The 20,001-nt window shown below is 42.4% G+C and overlaps 1 protein-coding gene across 5 annotated transcripts; it reads right to left on the bottom strand.

The window, feature by feature from the left end:
- Window positions 1-8,259: 8,259 nt before the first annotated feature.
- Window positions 8,260-16,556, bottom strand: C2H7orf25 (chromosome 2 C7orf25 homolog). 5 transcript variants are annotated; one of them, XM_072330379.1, is made up of 3 exons: window positions 16,360-16,546; window positions 15,932-16,024; window positions 8,260-14,339 (listed from the first exon to the last, which is right to left on the bottom strand). In XM_072330379.1, exon 3 carries the CDS (start codon window positions 14,321-14,323, stop codon window positions 13,058-13,060), a length of 1,266 nt encoding a protein of 421 aa, XP_072186480.1. In that variant the 5' UTR covers window positions 14,324-14,339; window positions 15,932-16,024; window positions 16,360-16,546; the 3' UTR covers window positions 8,260-13,057. The 5 variants fall into 5 exon arrangements, with proteins under 5 accessions (XP_072186480.1, XP_072186481.1, XP_072186485.1 ...); XM_072330384.1 differs by having other exon boundaries at window positions 12,761-14,339; window positions 16,444-16,556; XM_072330382.1 differs by lacking the exon at window positions 16,360-16,546 and adding an exon at window positions 16,127-16,327 and having other exon boundaries at window positions 12,761-14,339.
- Between the last annotated feature and the right edge of the window lie 3,445 nt (window positions 16,557-20,001).

Below are 20,001 nucleotides of genomic sequence, written 5' to 3'. Positions count from 1 at the left end.
ATGTAGCCTTCAGCTTCAATATCCAGCAAGCGATGGAGCAGGCTGATGAGACCAGCTGAGGTGACCGAGCATCTCATTGCCACTGAAATAACTGCACAGGACCATGCACTTCCTCTGGTTCCCTGCATCATCCCTATTGCCCATCTGACTTCAAATAAGATTTAATTATTTTATTTAGCAGGAAATAATTTTTTTCAGTGAGTTGAATCAGATATCACAGAGTCAGGTGAGCACCACTGGTAACACAAAAGAAAACACGGAGACAGAGAATAGGAAAAGGAATCAGATCAGCATCAAGCTCTTTGAGCAGCTCTTCTATTTTTTTAGTTAAGCTGTCTGAGTGATCTTTTATTATTTGTACACAGGATCATTACAAGGAACTCTCAATGTAATTCCATTTAAGCGATATCAAATAGCACTTCTCAAAATGAAACATGAGCATTGTAAGGACTTTTATATCAGTTCAGTTCTAAGAATTCAAATATATATCCTAAATGCGACAAATACAGATAGATAAGTCTGCTTAAATAGCCAAAACTGGAGTACCTCCAAATAAATGGTAGAAAAAGTGAAGAATCAGGTGCTTGAACTTCTGCTTTTTCAGTCTGTGTTGCAATAAAGAGGAAAAAAAAGCATAGTGATTAAGAAAAAAAAAAAAAAAGGAGGCTTTTGATTGTTTCTATCAAAGCCTACACAGCTTCATTCTGCTCCCAGTTTACCATGTTCTTGTTTGCACTTGTATTTTTTTTTTTCCTCCATGTGATTTCTGAATAACATAGTTTTGCTTCTTTATTTTCTATGATTTCCTTCTGTTTCTTGAGTCCTTAAAGTATGTCTCTGCTCCTCAATAGGAGTGTTGCTGGCTGTTCTTTTTTTGTGCTTCCCTCCAGTAACTGCAGTCCTTCTGAATATTCCTCAGGCTGTCTTTCCATTAAGTTTCTAACAGTCTGCTACAGCATTTATTTATTTATTTTTATGAAATTTGTTATAAAATTGTAAGTATTTTCTTATAGGTAAATCCCAGAGCATCAGCTCAGGCTTTACTTCAGGATAATGTTTGGTTTCTAGGTTTCCAGACATTCTCCTACTGCACAATGCATTAGAAGTATGATGTAGTGGAACTTCGACTAAACGATGACATGAGCCAGCTGCACACTCTTGCAGCAAAGGTGGCTTATAGGTATCTCAGGTGCATGAGGAGGAGGGTTGCCATCAGGGTGAAGGAGGTGATTCTTTCCCTTTCTTGAGTAATGGTGAAGCCATACATGGAGTGGTGGGTCCAGTTCTGGACTCACCAGTACAAGAGACATGGAAATATTGGAGAGAGTCCAGACATGAGGATGATGGAGGGACTGCAGCATCTCATGAACAAGGAAAGGCTGAGCAAGCTGGGACTGCTCAGAGAAGAGAAGGCTCGAAGAATATGTTATCAAATGTATAAATCCCTGAAGGAAGGGTGCAAAGAAGATAGATCCAGGCTCTTTTCAGTGGTGTCTGTTGCCAGGACAAGAGGGAAATAAAAAAGTGGCTAAGACCCAAATAGTACTGAAACTCTGCCATGAAGCACAGAACACAAAACATCATTCTAAGTTATACTTAGAACTTCAGATATGTTGCTCAGTCTGTCTTTATTTAAACACAAAACATGCTGACTTTATATTTTTTTTCCAGATTCTCAGGAAAAGGCCAACATCTGCTTCACTGAAAAACTGAAACAAGAAGGTTGCAAAATGTATTTTTCTTCCCGTGGAATTCAGCTCTGAAGAAACAGAATCTTTGACTCTCTTTTTATGTCAAGCTATATCCAATGAAAAAGAAAACCTCTTTGCTAAATACAAATGAAGTACCCAAAGGGAAACTACCATAAATCCTTTTCCCAAAACACAAAATAGTTCCATCTGTCAGAAGATGCCCCAGGGCATTTACAACAACAGCTCACAAGATAAGAACAAAAGTCTTAGCATCCTTCACCTTTCCAGAAAATCTGGTTATTTTGGCTAACAAAAAAAAAAAAAAAAAAAAAAAAAAAAAAAAAAACCAAAACAAAAAAAAAAAAACAACCAACCAACCAAAAAAAATCAGCTTGTTTTCACAACAGCTTGTTTCTATCTTACATTATCCAACCTCACAGGTCTTTAGCACCGAGTCTACTCCCAAAAATTAAACGATCTTCCAAATTGGCTCCTTTGATATCAAAACCTTAAAAGTAGGTTTTATGCCTAAAGTGCTTTGCAGTGCTTATTTTATATTTTGCTTATTCACACAGTAATGAAAATACCTGCTACATTTGGTTCTAAGTATTCTGCAGCTGTTCCAAACACCCAAATTAGGATCCACATCCCCCTTGGGCTAGTCCACCAAAGGATGCTAGTGAATAAGTTCAACATAATCTAGTCAGACCAATGATCCACCTAGACTAGAGTTCTGTTCACAAACAGAGACTATAAATTGATGCCCAGGAAAATGTAAGAGTAAGCATCCAGATAATATGTAAGTAAACACATGTAAGTCATTAGCCTTCCAAACATTTATCAAGGTATTCAAAACAATGTAGACAGGCTTGACAGTGGTAACTAGTGCGAGAATAAGAGATATCAGGCATAAGCTGAAACATGGGAGACTCTGAATACAGGGAAGCACTTTTGCACCATGACAGACTAGCACTGGAGCAAAATGCCCAGAGAAGCTCTGTACTTGGAGGCTTTCAAGACCAGACTGACCAAAGCCCTGAGTAAGTTGGTATGGGCTAGGAGACCTGCTTTGAGCAGGAGATGGGACTGAAGATCACTCAAGGCTCCTTCCAGTCTTAACTAGCCTATGCATTTTTTCAGCTGAAGATCTCTTTTGTCTGCTCTACCTAAATGAGCTGAAGTGTCTGACCTGTTCATGCAAATAGGCTGGGTATGCATTTTAACAATGAAACCAAATATCTCTCTTCATTCCATAGTGGAAGATGGGGATCCAACTCCACAATATTAAATCCTATTTACTTATTTCTAAGAGATAAATAACAACATATAATCTGGAAAATAACAACATATAATCTGGACAACTGTGACTCAAGAGACTACAAGGTACCACTGGATAATCAAACTTTTTTATTTTTTTATTTTTTAATTTTTTTTTAATTCATCAGGTTCTTAGGTATAACTCATTTCCCACTTACTAAATCGAGTGACAGGTGCCTAAATAATTAACTTTTGGATTGACATCAAGCCACAGTCTCTGGTTATGTTTTTATCATAGTATCATCATAGTATCGTGCGAGTTGGAAGGGACCTTAGAGATCATCAAGTCCAACTCCCAGGATTCGAGCCTTCTGTGTAGCAGAGCGGCACTTCTACCACTTGCGCCACAGGGGGGATTTGAACCCGGGCCTCCGGTGTTGCAAGCAGCACTTCCACCACCATGCGCCACCAGCATTATAATATATATTATAATCCATGGCATTAATAACTCATTCATAACCCAGCAAATTTTTTCCTCACGGAAATGCAAACGATAAGTCAATCCAGTGTCTTTATTTTTGATACAGTAAATAGGCTGGGTTTCTGAAAGTTTTCTTCCTTCATAGAGAGGGATTTTGTTCCTGAAATGCACATTTATAATTTACTTCTTTACAGTGACTAGGTTATATTCTACAGTAGATGTAATATTTGGGCTAAGGACTGCGCTCTGATAATTGAAGAGGGAAAAAGTTGGAGACTTTTCCAGGATGTAGCCTCCCTGTACACATTATTTGCCTTATCAAACGAGGCCTTTTGGCAAATAAATAAATAAATAAACAATAATACAAACAGGCAGCAAAATGCAATAAGACTACATGTTCTGACCTCAATGATATTTCTTCTGCAGGAATCTCATCAAATTTGTAGATTCTTACAGCAATGCTAGATCCATTTACTTTCAGGTAACAGAATATGCTGAATGGTGACAGGCTTCCACCCTAGTCCTCAGAAAAAACAAGCAGTCCTACTCGTAATGTTGGCCTTGACTACTTCTGCTTGTGGAGTTGTAACAATGCAACTGACAATGGTGAGCAGCTAGTGAATCTAACAATTAATTGCACCTCTGCCTAAAAATGCTTACATTCACTTCCTTTTCTTTGTTAGAAACTGTAACAGTGAAACAAGCAGTAGAGATATGAGAAGGTGGGAAATCTTTCTCAGTGAGCTTTGGAAAGGTCTTTTGTCCATAAGAAAAATAGTTAAAAGACTTGAAATCCACTATGGGAGTATCATGACAACTCCTCTTTCACAGTCATAATTCAGTAGGAATAAAAGAATCTGCAACACATTTGCTTTTCCTCCACAAATACCATGCCCACCAGCTCATGAAGACAGATGTGTTGGAAAAAGCACCGAGTGGGGGCAGCTGGAGGAAGGGTTCTTAGCCTATAATGAAGATTCCTGATACTTAGATTTATCTGGAGATTTCTGACCTATGCATCATGCTATTACCTCTTTCAGATGAGTCTTTGACAAATTTTTCCATTCACATTTAGTAAAAATAAAAAGTTACACATGAACTGAAACTAGCAACACAAGAGAAACCTGCAGCAGCCATCTATCCATAGAAGTTCGTGGGCATCAGCTTTTCTTTTCTATGTCAAGAAAAAGAAGAAAAAAACCCAACACCCTTCTGTTGCACTATTAAAAGCTTGATTAGAAGAATAATGCCTAAGGCAAACCCTAGAGGTGGAAGCAACTTGAAAGAAACACAGTACTGAAAAACTAAGTTGATGCAATATTAAACAAGGGAAATCATGGAAGCAGAAAAGAAAAAAAATCTTGAAGAGGCAGATTCTAAATTCCTTTACACTGACTTGACATGAACCTACTTCTGCTCATTATTGAAGAATTGCTAGTTACAGCAATTATACCACTCACTCTTGGGAATGTAAGATGAAGGCCCACAGATGCAGATTAGTATCACAAGAAAACTGACCACACTGGCCCGAGGCCTGCTGCTACCTGGATATTGCTGAAACATCACTGACCTTGCTACTACACCTGCCACAGTCCCTGAGTGTCTTACCACAATCAGGCAGTGGTGAGAAGCAATCAGGAAAGTCATGGGGACCTGTGTACACACAAACATTTTTTTTTCTGTATCAGAAATGGCCCTTCTGTAAAATTGGAGCAAACCACGCAAAAAACCTGGCTTCTCCCTGGGGATTTGTCTCATAGAGTCCAAACATTCAAAATGCATTACTTTGGGGTGAGGTAGTCCCTGAGATATCACAGGCTGGAAATGCAAAGCAGAAATGCACAATGAAAAAGGAAGGTGTTTCACTGAGATGCTCACACAGTCTTTTCCAGAATTTCACTGTTCTTTAGCACCACTGTTTCCTTACACACAGAAGCCAGTTGCATATTTTTTAGTCACCTTCCACCTTTCACCTGTTAGTGGGAGGTGCATTTGATTTCTTAAAGAGTTACAATCAAAGGATTTTTGGAGGTCTTCATTCTAAACCATCAAGATGAATTGCCTTGAGAAACCAGCCCTGCCAGAAGCACACAGTGACACCTTTATCAGTGTCACAGTCACCTGGGGCCCTGGCTACTACTGCCCCACCTCTCAGCCCATAGTGTCCATCCTAAACTGCTTACGGAAAAGGTTATCTTTTCCTGTAGCAAGGGCCAGGAATTGACTGATTACAGCTCCTGACAAGCACTAAAATCATTTTAGCAATGTAATTTGGACTTTTTTTTTTTCCAACCTGGTATTTTAAGCGAGATATCAAAGCGCACAGAGGTAAAGGCTTGCCTTTAAAAAGCCAAGGCTTTCTCTTAGTGAAGTACTTCAGCTTTTGCTCCAGACACCTGTGCTTAGTGTGACATACTCATGCTGAAGAAGATGGCAGTCTTTTCAGTAGTGCTGACTCTGATTCTGGTCAACCTGCTAAAGGCACAAGGTGAGTAAAACACTGGCAAAACAATCTTCATAAATTTGAACTGAGATTCACGTTACGGAGTGGATTTATTCCCAGATTTATCTCCCTTCTCCAATTCCTGCTTGTGATCTCTGATCCACAAAAGCAACTGTGCACATGTTTAGACAACCCTAGAAGTACCTGGGTTTTTCCTGCAATTCTCCACATCCCTGTAAACTCCTTTTATTTGCAGGCACACCTGTTACCCCTGTGCTTGAGGAAACCAGTGTGGAGCAAAGCAGTGATCTCAACATGCAGCCAAGCAGTGAGTTCCCTGTGGAATACAGCGGAGACCCACACAAAGAGGAAGGCACGGAGCAAACTGGGAACACTGGAGTACAGGAAGGTGAACAGGCCACTTGGGAAACAAGTGGAGAGCCAAGTACTGAAACCACCCCTAACTCAAATGTGGAATCAAAGTACCAACCCAGAAGTCAACCACTGAAGATTCTGGTAAGACTCATTTTGTCTTTGACTGTCCTCATGCTATTGTTAGCTCACTTATTTTTGTTACTCCAGTGCTTTTATCTTTACTGCACTAACAGAAAAGAACAGAAACAAACAGACATAAAACAATGCCTTTCCTTGTAGTCTATTTCTGACAGGGTCTTTGGCATGCCAGCGATCTAGCACCTTCTTCTCTCTTTATTCTAAACCATTAATAAATTGCTAGCAATGGAAGAGGTAAGACAGAATTCCAAAGACAACTTTTGTTACAATTTATGAGTGTATTTTTACAGCTGCATGTAAAGCAAGGAGGTCTCACCTCCACACTTCATGAAAGAGATTACTCTTGTAGACTGTCAGTACTTGCTTATAACAGGCATTTCTAACATGGAAATATGTTGGAGTTTTATCATTAAAAGACCTGTGGTTTGGTTGAGTGAGATCTCAATCTCAACTCTGTAAAGATGAGCCAAACTATCCCCTACAGAAGAAAAAACTGAAGAACAGCTAATAAGCATAGGTTCTGTCATATCAATTCATAGACAACTCTCAGTCACGAGATGCAGTACAGCAGTCAAAGAGCACTGTAGAACACAGGCTATGCTCTTTGCCCATGAGAGACACTGGCAGCTTCTCCAGAGCTCACAGCACAGAATATGCAAGGGGGCATTCATCCTCATTCATCCTACTTATCCTAATTCCTGCTATGCTTTTAGCTTGGCTACCAAGATGATCCGACACCAACTTAGTCTTCCAAATTCCTTTACTCTTGTTCTCATCAGCTGCTCCATCTTGTTCAGACTGGAGAAAGCTGTGGAAAGACTTCCAGTACTTAAAAGGAGCTTATAACATGAAGGGAAATCATCTTTTTTCATAGTCCCATAGTGATAGGAGAAGGGGAAATGGTTTTAAGCTAATAGAGGAGATATTTAGATTAGATGTCAGGCAAAATTTTTCACTGAAAAGGGTAGTGAGGCACTGGCACAGATTACCCAGAGAAGTTGCAGATGCCCTATCCCTGGAGGTGTTGAAGGCCAAGTTGGATGGCGCTCTGAGCAACCTGATCTAGTGGGTGGCAAGCTTGCTCATGGCTGGGGGTTGGAACTTGTTTACCTTGCTAGTTGGTCTTCCAACCCAAGACATTCTATCTTTACAATATATTTTCTCTTGAAAACATTCCCTCTGAAATATTTCTGCTTTGTTTGTTCCACTTACTTCAATAGCGTTTAGGACAATACCTGCATTAGGAAAATTTGAGAGTTATGAAAATCACATCCAGTGGAGCAAACCCTGATCTTATCTAGTTCTACTACCACAAGCATCATAAAGAAGCACTACGGTACAATTTCCTAAGCTCTGTAAACCGTCACCCTCACCACCATTAACAACAGTGCACTGCTGAGGCCTTAAGCTCCTCACTAGATGAAAGTAAGGAACCTCAGTCAGAAATTACTATCAAGCACTCTTACTTGATAGTATTATCAGACATCACTGACTCCTTTAGACCCTGTGCAGTGCTGTGCCCTGCATCCCCATGCTTTCTCATCACCATAGTGAGCTGCTTTATCATGAATTCAGCTTCATTAATGAATAAAGAGCTTCACTACCAGATATTATTGTTATGATTTTTTGTTTGTTTAAAAAACAAAATTGAGCTAAGTCTTATGTAAAGCACTGAAAGTGCTGCATCTTTTAAAAGGACAGAAGGACCTTCTCAACAATTAATTCCTGAGGAAGCTTCTGTTTCTTCTTTATTAAATACAGTAGTTTACATAGAAACAATCTTAATTCCTGTGGTGTTCATAATAAACAATTTGCAAAGCCCTAAAGTCATAGTTCCTGAGCTGTTCTGTCACTGCCTTTTTTTTTTTTTTTTACTCTAGAATAAACTGCTGGATTATATCCAGATGGTAAAGCAACTCTTACCTTTGGAGTTGATATCACCACTGAAGACCATATAAATGCTGGATGGAAGGCAGAATTCACTGCAGCTCATTGTAAGACTACAACTTGTAGGAAAAGAGCCTAGAAATGCTGTCTAATTCTTGCTTACTTTAACAGATTAACTAGATCACAGATAACCTGTGCTGCTTTGCTTGCATAATAATGTGAAATAAAAAATGTCACTGCAAATATATGCCTAGTCATTATTGTAAATCCTTTCCTCAATCCATTTAAGAATGAAAATACTAACAAAAAAAGTTACAGAGCACTTCTTCCTTAGTTTCCTCTCAAACTTGTTTCAGAGGACCAATCCTTACTTCTTTTTGCTTTATTACTGTTGTGAACATGCCTACAGTAATTAGGAAAAAGATTGTGAAAGTTTTATCAGAACAGCTCCGTGAGGCTTAAGCAGACTTAAAGCAGTCTGCTGAAGGCATCATCTCTCTCTCTCAGTCCAAACACAAGACATTCTTTAGCCCATTATTCTATTTAGAATATAGAATACACAATGGTGTAAAGTATTAGGACGCAATGTTGGCTGCAACATGCAAAACTGTATCTGAGGGATTTCATGGCTTGCAAGCACTGCCACTAATGAGTCACTTATCTGTAAATTTTGAATGCACATAGATGTGCCAGAGAGTAAGTTTACTTCTGATAAAACTGAAAGTGACAACATACATTAGAAACATGAACATATTACCTATTTATTACTCATATATATACACTCACCTATTTATTTCTCACATAATACCCACACACACTTTCTACTGGCTGGCATCAATTGCATCCTTCCTTGCTTGGTATTGTTACTGTTGTAGCCAACAGAGCAGGTGAGGTGCTAAAGAAAACAGAGACTCTCCTCAGAGACTTTGGAACTATACACAAATAATGTAAATTGAAAAGGAGGGGAAAAAAGTGTCAGAAGAACAAGGCTCATCAAAAGTTTCCAAGGAAAAACAAAATAAAAGTCAAAAACATTCTAGCAAGTGAGTAATTTCTATATCCCGGTATTGGAAGAAAAGATAAGCAGTCCTAGATTTTCCACTTTTTCAACCAAATTTCAATCATAATTTATGTCTTCTAATTATTCATGTGTAAGTTATAAACAGAGATGGTCCAACCCCTAATGCTCTGTTTGTAAAATTAAATAGGAGCTCTTCAAATGCACCAAACTGAAACACAGTTAACCTTTAATACATGTTAATCACTAGTACCTTAGAATCAATTAGGAAAAAACATAACAAGACAAAACAAAAACAAAAAACCCAACCCACTAAACATTAAATCAAAAGACGTTTCAGTCTCAAACCAGCATTCAGTCTCAGGATTCACCTTGTGAAACAATTCTTACAGTCTGTGACGTATTCGCCAATTAACCCGACTTATCCCGGGACCTCGACTGTCCAGGGGAGAGACACAAACATGGATGCCATGATGTCTTCTCTCAAATTATTGCTGCGTCACATTCCTTATATACCATCCTAAATCCCACGGAGACGCGTACAACCACTGCACAAAACCCAGTGCACATGAGAGAACCTGTACACACACCTACCTAAACCCCCCACCCACTAACTCTTAAGCTACAGGCCTAACTCAGCTATTCTAGAACACTCCATCTACTCAGAACTATTGTATGCACTTGTAAATCCTTACAAAGACAACTTAGTACCCCAACAAGTCTGCCAGCATAGCACATTAAAGTTCTGTTCAACCAATAAACACCTTTGAAGGCCAAAATGGCTTAAAAGATGTAAGGCTTACTATGAGTTTTTAATGATATCATGCAGCATGGAAACACAGAGTAACAATAAAAAACAAACAAACAAACAAACACCTCAAGACACTTAGTGGTACACAGATCATTTCTAGATTCCTCAAATATGTTTCAAGTGATTAGCAGAAATTAGTAAGAAAATTGATTCAATAATATATGCCTTATTCAATAAGTGCACAAAAATGAATGTCAGCGAAGAAAATTACCACATGATGGCTTCACATACAGAGGCTTTTAAACAGGCACGCTTAACACTGGGATAAAACAAATCAGCTAGCCCTGCAACAGTAGGAAGGAAGACATCAAGCTGAGTGGTGAGGCTGACACACTAGAAGAAAGTGAAGACATCCAGAGGGACCTTGACAAACTTGAAAGCTGGGCCTACGTGAACCTAATGAGGTTCAACACGGCAAAATGCAAGTTTTTGCACTTGGGTCATAGCAACCTCAAATACATATACAGACCAGAAGAACTCCTTAAGAGTAGCCTTGCAGAGTAGGACCTAGGAGTCCCAGTGGATGAGAAACTGAACATGAGCCAGCAGGGTGCTCTTGCAGCTCAGAAGGCCAGTGGTAACCTGAGCTCCATCAGAAGAGGAGTGGCCAGCAGGGACAGAGAGGTGATTGTCTCTCTCTACTCTGCCCTCGTGAGGTCCCCATCTGGAGTACTGTGTCCAGGTCTGGGGCCCTCAGTACGAAAGAAAGTGGAGCTGATGGGGAGGGTCCAGAGAAGGGCCGAGAAGATGATGATCAGAGAGCAGGAGCACCTTCCCTGTGAAGACAGGGCTAGGAAGCTACACTTGTTCAGCCTGGAGAAGGCTGCAAAGAGACCCCATTGCAGCCACCCATTATTTATTATAAACAGGAGGGGAATTAACTTTTTCCAAGGGCTGACAGTGACAGGACAAGAGGGAATGGCTTTAAGCTCAAGGAGGGAAGGTTTAGAATGGATGTCAGGGGGAAGTTCTTTACAGAGTAGTGAAAAACCTCTTTAGAGGGTGCCCAAGAGAATACTGATGTCATGTAGTTAGCTTAAGGCATATCCATCAAGACTGTAAAACAGATTAATTCATGATGAGCAGAAAACTGTCATTTGGACCTTAGCTGTAAAAGCTCTGAGCTGCAAGCAAAAAATCAATTTATTGTTAAGAAAATTATTCATTTTCTTGCACCTGTCTTCAGGACTTCTAACACCAAACATAACACTTAAGAATACAGGGTTCTTCGTATGCTCCAGATGTCCTCTCCCACCTCTATTCACAGGCCAGTGCACATAATGCTTCATGCTTAACCAATCTTGTGGCTTTCTATGATGAGTCACAGCATTGGTTGACAAAGGGAAGGCGACTGATGTCATTTACCCGAACTTGAGTACAGCCTTTGAAATGGTACCCCACCACACCCTCATTTCCAAATTGGAGGGATGTGGATTTGATGGGAGGACCACACAACGGATAAGAAATTGGTTGAAAGGCCGCAGACAGAGTGTGGTGATCAATGGCTCTATGTCCAGGTGGAGACTAGTAACGAGTGGTGTCCCCCAGGTATCTGTCTTGGGACCAGTGCTCTTTAACATCTTTATCAATTACACTGATGATTGAATCGAGTGCACCCTCAGCAAGTTTGCTGATGACACCAAGCTGAGTGGTGCGATTGACACGGAGGAAGGAAGAGATGCCATTCAGAGGGACCTTAACAGGCTTGAAAGGTGGGCCTGGGTGAACCTAATGAGGTTCAACACAGAAAAGTTTTGCACTTGGGCCGGAAGAACCCCAGGCACCTGTACAGACTGGGAGGAATAGTCCTTGAGAGCAGCTCAGCAGAGGTACTGATGGACAAGAAACTTAAAATGAGACAGCAGTGTGCTCTTGCAGACCGGAAAGCAAATGGTATCCTGGGCTCCATCAGGAGAGGGGTGACCAGCAGGGATAGAGAGGTAATTGTCCCTCTCTAATTTGCTCTTGTGAGGCCCCATCTGAAGTACTGTGTCCAGGTATGGAGACCTCAGTACAAGACAGAGATCTATTAGAAAGGGTCCAGAAGAGGGCCATGAAGACGATCAGGGGGCTGGAGCACCTCCCCTATGAAGACAGACTGAGGGAGCTGGGCTTGTTCAGCCCAGAAGGCTGCGGGGTGACCTCATTGCAGCCTTTCAGTTCCTGAAGGGAACCTATAACCAGGAGGGGAGTGAACTCCTTGAACTGGCTGATAATAGCAGGACAAGGCGAAATGGTTTTAAGTTGATAGAGGGAAAATTTAAGTTGGATGTTAGGGGGAAGTTCTTTACTATGAGACTGAAGAGTGAGGTCCTGGAACAGGCTGCCCAGGGAGGTTGTAGATGCCCCATCCCTGGAGGTATTCAAGGCCAGGTTGGATGGGGCCCTGGGCAATGTGATCTAGTAAACATGGATGTTTGGTGGCCCTGCCAGGCAGAGGGGTTGGAGCTTCATGATCCTTGAAGTCCCTTCCAACCCAGGCCATTCTGTGATTCTGTGTGTGCCCTGCTGGCCAAGAAGACCAATGGAATCCTGGGGTGCATTAAAAGGACTGTGACCAGCAGTTCAAGGGAGGTGATCCTCCTCGCTCTACTCTGCCCTGGTCAGGCCTCAGGTGGAGTACTGTATCCAGTTCTGGTCTCCCCGGTACAAGAAAAGACAGGGATCTCTGTGCTGTAACTGAATATTTTAATAGGGGTAGATACAATTAATACACTGTAACAGTTAATGATTTTATTAGGAAATCTTATTACTTTAGTGAATAAATCAGCAGTTGAACAAAGAACAAAAACCGAATAAAAACAATGCAAGTCACCTGGGGAACCCTTCCATTGCTTCAGTTACTATTCTCACTGCTAAACAACCAGAAAATGAATGTATTGCTATAACTCTCTTGTTTCTCCAAATGTTTCTACTGAAAGATCAGCAATATTCAAAGATTAATTCCTTTAACAAATTACAATCCATTATCACGTAGGCAGCTCTTTGGTAAAGGTGTGGCAACAGATTCTTTGCTCTCTGTCAGCGCTCTCGGTTGATGAACAAAAACACTGAACTTGACACCTTGGTTAGCAGCTGCCCTCACAAAACCACTATTTGCAGTCACAGTAATGGCTTTTAAAGTGTCTCCTGTCCCAAAAATAGTTAAAGAACGGCTGTTGATTTTTGAACTAGCCACTAGTCGTAAGGCACGGTCAGATGGCTGATCTGGGACCACATTAATTCTTTTAACAAGCAACGCAGCTCGCTCTTTCTCCCCAGGTCCTCCCAGTGTTTCCAAGATTGACTGAAAATCTCTGACAGCAGACTCACATGCAAAGAGCTCCTTCCCCTTCATGAACTCTTCCAGCTGAGGCAGGACTCTCTCCCTCCTTTCTTGAGCTGCTTGCTCTGTTAGCACTTTTTCTTTGAAGATGAAGTAGCAGCCACCATAACTCAGAGCAGAGACATAGGTTATTAATGTAGTGATGTCCAAGTTAACTCTATTGCACACATTTACTTTGATCTGTGTAGGAAAAGCAATGCTGGTCACTAAATTCTCCCGATCTACTCTGGTGACCTGCAGTTCAAGGCCTTCTTCATCTGATTCATTGGCACTTAAGTGCTGGTTTTCCACAGACGATTCTAGCAGTGAGTTCACTGCAACAACATCTCCTCGCACAGATATCCCCATCTCCTTAAGTCTCTCTGACATAGGACTAGACACACCGTTGTAGAAGGCAAATATTATGTGGGGATTGCTGTATTCCACTGGCTGTTGACAGCTTGCCTGCAGAAAGTCCTCTGCCTGCTCAATGACACTTTTGTCACCATACTGGCCCCTTCCCAGCCAGATATTATGCAGTGCTTCAGCCTTTCGACCAATGGCCTTCACCCACGTGTGACCTCCATTTGCTACAACATCTACCACCAGTGTTTGTCTATTTCCAAACCTGTCCTTGTAAGAGAAGACTTGGAGGACACTGACAACATCCTCCAGGTTCTCTGCTGACTGGATAATTGCTTGGAGATGGGTGAGGTTTGTACTCTGCAGATGGGATTCTTTAATAACCACCTTCCCTGACTCCACTTTGTGTAAGAAGTTTAACTCGGCCTTCAGTTTGCCACATAGTTTTGCCCCACCTTCTATTCTCCTTTTCTGGAACTTGGAAAGGGCTTCTGCTCTCTTGATCAGTTCTTTGGCAATGGCAATTCTTTCACAAAGCAGTGAATGCACAGACATGTTGGAAACATTATTCCTAATAGATGAAAGCAAAGGAGAAGACTGTTAGGACACAGCTAAGAATAAAGACAGTCAAAAGGTCATTGCAACACTACACATCAGAACTCTGTAGTAGATTTAGTGGAACCTGTACAGTAAAGCACAAGCATCAGGAACCTCTGCACAAGCCCCATCAAAGTCTTCACCTTTGAGGGCACAACCTAAAGCCTAAGATCTCAGTTTTCATCAAGGAAGAACAACAGCCCTCAAGTCTCCACAGACATCTTGCAAGATTGTGCATCTTTTCATTCACATCTTTCTTCATCTACACATCTACACTACTTAGTATGTCTCCCTGAACGTAACAATAGGAATTGCTTAACTGAATAATTTGAAAAATGTAGAATTAAGCACCACATCAAAAATACGATTTTTAAAGACACTCAGTAAACTGCCACTATGGAGACTGAAATTCATCCATTTTCACTCCCAACTATGAATATAAATAGATGTTCCTGCGATTTTTATCTGAACTGCACTCTGAAGAAAACTAGGATCAAAAGACGAAACAAATATATCTTCAGTGAAAAATGTGAAAAGTGATACAGCCTCAGTCCTACAAAGATTCTGCCATTACTACTCTGGAACCTGACTTCATTATGCACAACTCAAACACAGTTATTATTAACTCCTACTGGCTCAGTAAATTTTTAACATTACCAAAATCTTTCTTTTCTTGTCAACCATTGTCTAAAATCTTCCATCATGCCTTATTCACTCTCTTCGGGGTCAGAAGATGCCAACAGAGTTTGTTCTTTCCTCTCAAAAATCCCAACCAGGCAGGCTCAAGTATTAGTCCTTCACTGCTCAAAGTGAACCTTCCTCCTAATAGTGCCAGGACAGCAGAACCCTGACTCACTTCTGGCTCTGCACCACAGAAATCAAATATAGCTCATGCCTTCTGCAATTTTTGCCTTGACCATCTCCTGCCCTCCACAGCCATTCTGTGCAGCTAGAGCTTGTGGGCACTACAAGGCACTGCTTTTTCTTTGGCACCTTCCTGAGAGAGCTCCCAGGTATAAGTGCAGAGCGTTCCTCCTCCTAGCATTCCAAAATTGCACCTTCAAGGTTCCTCAGTCAGATCAAAGAACACACTTCTACAGCAATGCTTCAGTGCCTTTGTGAAGGTACATCCACCTCCTACAACCTCCAGCTTGTGCTTTCACAACCACACATGGTTCTGCAGAGCGTTTGCAAGCTGCAGCATCTAAAGCCCTCACCCAATTACTACGGAGGAGGAAAACCTTTAAGACCTTCCAACAGCCACAGCACTGAGTGGAGGTCTGTCCCATCTGCAGCACCATCTCCTAGCTCAGCTACCATGAACCATCTCTGAGGGCAGGCAGGGTGCTGAGCCTGGCAGTGCCAGGTCACAGCCCACAACAGCTGATGTTCTGTGGGTATTACAGTAACGGCAGTTCATTATATACTTTCAGCAGGATAATTATTCTCACATGCAAAGGAACGAGTAAAACCTCGTAGTTACCACTTCGGGACCTCTCCCCACAGCAACTCCCACTTTTACAAGAACACTAAGACTTCAGGATGAAGCCCAATTCAAGTTCTTACAGGAAAGTCAGCCCACCAACCGAGCCCAGCTTTTCAGTGACACAGCTGAGGGACCCCGCTGTTAACCGCAAGATGCCCGAAGCTGCAGCATTTCTAGAAAAAAAAGAAAAATACCCCCTTAACACAACTGCTGTCCGCAGCCCCCAGGCCGCCCCCCACCCCCACCAGTTGGGGGCAATCTTCCACGCCACTCACAACGCAGCCTTTAACCCAGCTTCTCTACCTTACACCGCCATCACGTGAGTGCCGCCATTTTGAGTACGGGCAAGGCGTCCTCGGCGCCTGCTCCCAGCCCCTCTGGGTACATCGGGACCTTGCAGCCCTCAGTAAGCCCTCCTTGGCACGGCCTAGATGCTCTCAGGACACGGCCCCTGCTCCTCTCTACTCTCGGCCGCTGTGAAGACTCGCCCAACCCCATCCCCACTCACCACCCTGGCCGCGCCGCTCCGGGCTCTCCTTCTACCTCCCCGTCATCCGCTGGCAGTACTCTCGCGACGGCGGTACGGGCTTACCCCTGGGCGGTGCTGCAGGCGGAGTCGGCCCAACGCGCCTCTCCCGGGCCGCCGGGCGGGGACAGCAGCAGCCGCCACTTGCCGTGCCCCGACGTGGCGTTGTGCTCTGGCAAGGGTGGGTCCTTCAAAATTGTATCTTTTTTTTTTTTTTTTTTTTTTTTTTTTTTTTTTTTTAAGATCCAGACACACTACATTATAGCGCAAGAAGATTTTGTTTTTCTTTCCTCGAGGAAAGCAGATTTTTGACTCTGCACAGAATCACAGAATTATCAAGGTTGGAAAAGACCTAGAAGATCATCCAGTCCAACCATTACCAAAACTTCCCAGCTAAATCATATCCCTCAACACAAAATCCAAACGTTTCTTGAATACCACCATGGTCGGTGACTACACCACCTCCCTGGGCAGTGCATTCCAGTGCCTGACTACCCTTTCCAAGAAGTAATACTTCCTAATGTCCAGCCTGAATCTCCCCTGGTGCAGCTTGAAACCATTTTCTCCCTCACTGATTACACGAGAGAAGAGGCCGACTCCCAGCTCACTACAACCTCCCTTCAGGAAGTTAGAGAGCTATAAGGTCTCCCCTGAGCCTCCTCTTCTCCAGGCTGAACAATCCCAGCTCCCTCAGCCGCTCCTCATAAGGCCTGTGCTCCAGACCCCTCACCAGCTTCGTAGCCCTCCTCTGAACACGTTCCAGGGCCTCAATGTCTTTCCTGCAGTGAGGGGCCCAAAACTGAACACAATACTCGAGGTGCAGCCGCACCAATGCCGAGTACAGGGGGACTCCCTATTCCTGATAGTAACACTGTTTTTGATGCAAGTCAGGATGCCGTTGGCCTTCTTGGCCACCCGGGCGCACTGTCGGGTCATGTTCAGCCGAGCATCAATCAGTACCCCCAGGTCAGTTTCCTCAACACAGTTCTCCAGCCACTCCGCCCCAAGCCTATAGCGCTGCCTGGGGTTGTTGTGGCCAAGGTGCAGGACCCGGCATTTGGTCTTGTTGAACCTCATTCCATTGGCTTCGGCCCAGCTCTCCAGCCTATCCAGATCCCTCTGTAGGGCAGATTGACACTCCCTGCCAATTTGGTGTCATCCGCAAACTTACTGAGAGCGCACTCAATGCCCTCATCCAAGTCATCAATGAAGATGTTGAAGAGGCCCCAGCACCAACCCCTGGGGAACATCACTCATGACCGGTCTCCAACTGGATTTGACTCCATTTACCACCACTCTCTGAACCCGGCCCTCCAGCCAGCTCCTTACCCAGCCGAGAGTGTACCCATCCAAGCCACGGGCTGTCAGCTTCTGCAGGAGGTTAGCATGGGAGACAGTGTTGAAGGCTTTGCTGAAGTCTAAGTAGACCACATCAACAGCCTTTCCTTCATCCATCAGACGGGTCACAGGATCACCTCTGAGCTTTAATTTTAGAGAGGAAGAAGCAACCAGGTATGAATCAGTGAAGCTTCGATAACACAATCATTTGGTGCCAAATACAAGCAGTGACCCTCTATGCTCAAGCACTTGGTGCTCTTATATGCCCCAGGGATGCCACCTGCATCAGCAGCAGTCCAACTACTCACAGTAAATCTCCAAGTAAATCTCTTTCTGTGCTGCAGCACAATTGGCACGAAGGACACTCGCCTTCTCCGCAGCTGCTGCAGCTGGAATTCATTGTGGATTCCCATTGCTAACACCTCTTTCTAGTGGTTCATTTTACAAGCAATGATAAGATTTACAAAGGGCTTACCAAACTTGTAACTTCTACCACTTCTGTTTAATCTTAACAGCCTCGCTGAACTGGTGATGGCATTTAACAGTACCATTTTGCTCTTAGCTCTTGACCCCACCAGTGAAGTAAAGCTCAAGGATCCTGTGTTCACCTTGGCATCATGCTGTCTGGATTTCCTCAGAGCTGATCATCTTCCAAGACAAATCTAAATGAATGCATGTTGTCTGCATTAAGTGATCAGTGTCTTTTCTTCAGGTGACTGATTGGAAACAAGATAATGAATGTCATACTTCACAGTTTAAGTCTTGAGCTTGTATTTTGCCATTTCTTATCAATGAATTTTGTCCAGTCTGTTCCCCTTGGCATCTCTTTATGTGTTAAGTTTTACAGAATATAAATCATCATCATAGTATCATAGTATCGTGCGAGTTGGAAGGGACCTTAGAGATCATCGAGTCCAACTCCCGGGTTTCGAGCCCTCTGTGTAGCGAAGTGGCACTTCTACCCCTGCGCCACAGGGGGGATTCGAACCCGGGCCCTCCAGTGCCGCAGGCAGCAGCTTAAACCACTGCCCCACTGCTAATATAATGCAATTTATGAAAATAAACACAACTGCTATATAATTTGCTGCTCTATTGCACTCATTGATAACATCAATTGATGTTATTCACAGTATCACAGTATCGTGGGAGTTGGAAGGGACCTTAGAGATCATCGAGTCCAACTCCCGGGATTCGAGCCCTTCTGTGTAGCAGAGCAGCATTTCTACCACTTGCGCCACAGGGGGGATTTGAATCCCGGGCCTCTGGTGTTGCAAGCAGCACCTTATACCACTGCGCCATCGGAGAAATACATCTCCAAATTAAAATTACTATTTCTTAAACTCCAAGGATTCAGAATGGAGAAAGATGTAAATTAATTTCCTGTATTTTAAAGGTCCTCTTTAAACACCAGATAAAATTTACTGTACTATTCTAAAACAGCAGTTATCTGAGTATGACAATGATCTTACTCAGAGTCAAGGATTAAGCAATTAAAACGCAGAAAAACCCCACGCTCCAAGTCACACCATCCTCCTCATTAGACCAGTGTAATACTGACATCTATACACCTACCACTAAAAGAAACAAACACGTAGTATAAATAAAACCTGAATTCAAAATACTAAGCCTGTTCTTTCAACGTATCTCAAATCCAATGATCTTGGATTCCCTGTTGGGAATACGGCTGTTAGAGAACTTTAGGACTTCAGTCTAAACCACCGCTCTCAACTACAAATGGTGGCTTATCAGAATGACCACTACTGACAATAAACTGTTAAACCCAAACTACCCATTTTATGTGAAGCAAGGAGAAATGAGTACCACAGAAATAACTCAGGCTCTCAGATCATACCTCAGAGTAAAACTAAGGAAAGCCCTCTCACAGAAAATTTGGGACTCATCATTTTGAAGATATATTTGCCATAAAAGGAGACTGTGCTAATACATGGTGCTATGATAGCCTAGTGATAATGTTCTCATCTTTTTCTATGAGTATTTATATTTGTTCTCAAGAGAAAATACTATCATACTTTGATAATAATCAAATTGTATGTTGTCCTCCTAATGTAACAGGGGGGATTGGGCAAAAAATACAAATAACATCCACACCAATTACCAGAAAGTCATCATTTTCCTTACTCAGCACGCAATACTTCCCATACAATGCACTTTTGGTGTCAAAATTAATAGTGTTTGAAAGATCTGGTTACGAAGTTTATCCTGAATAAAACATTCAGCTAAAAACTAGCAGTGTGTGACTATCCTGACTCCCCACCTCAGAGCAAA

The sequence above is a fragment of the Excalfactoria chinensis genome, chromosome 2 (genome assembly GCF_039878825.1).
Source record: "Excalfactoria chinensis isolate bCotChi1 chromosome 2, bCotChi1.hap2, whole genome shotgun sequence".
Taxonomy (NCBI): domain Eukaryota; kingdom Metazoa; phylum Chordata; class Aves; order Galliformes; family Phasianidae; genus Excalfactoria; species Excalfactoria chinensis.
The sequence above is the reverse complement of the archived record's forward strand: the minus strand, read 5'-3'. Positions and strand labels throughout refer to the sequence as shown.

Bases quoted from the DNA above. Each gene is read 5' to 3' on its own strand.
- C2H7orf25 (XM_072330384.1), bottom strand. From the start codon at position 14,323: ATGTCTGTGCATTCACTGCTTTGTGAAAGAATTGCCATTGCCAAAGAA.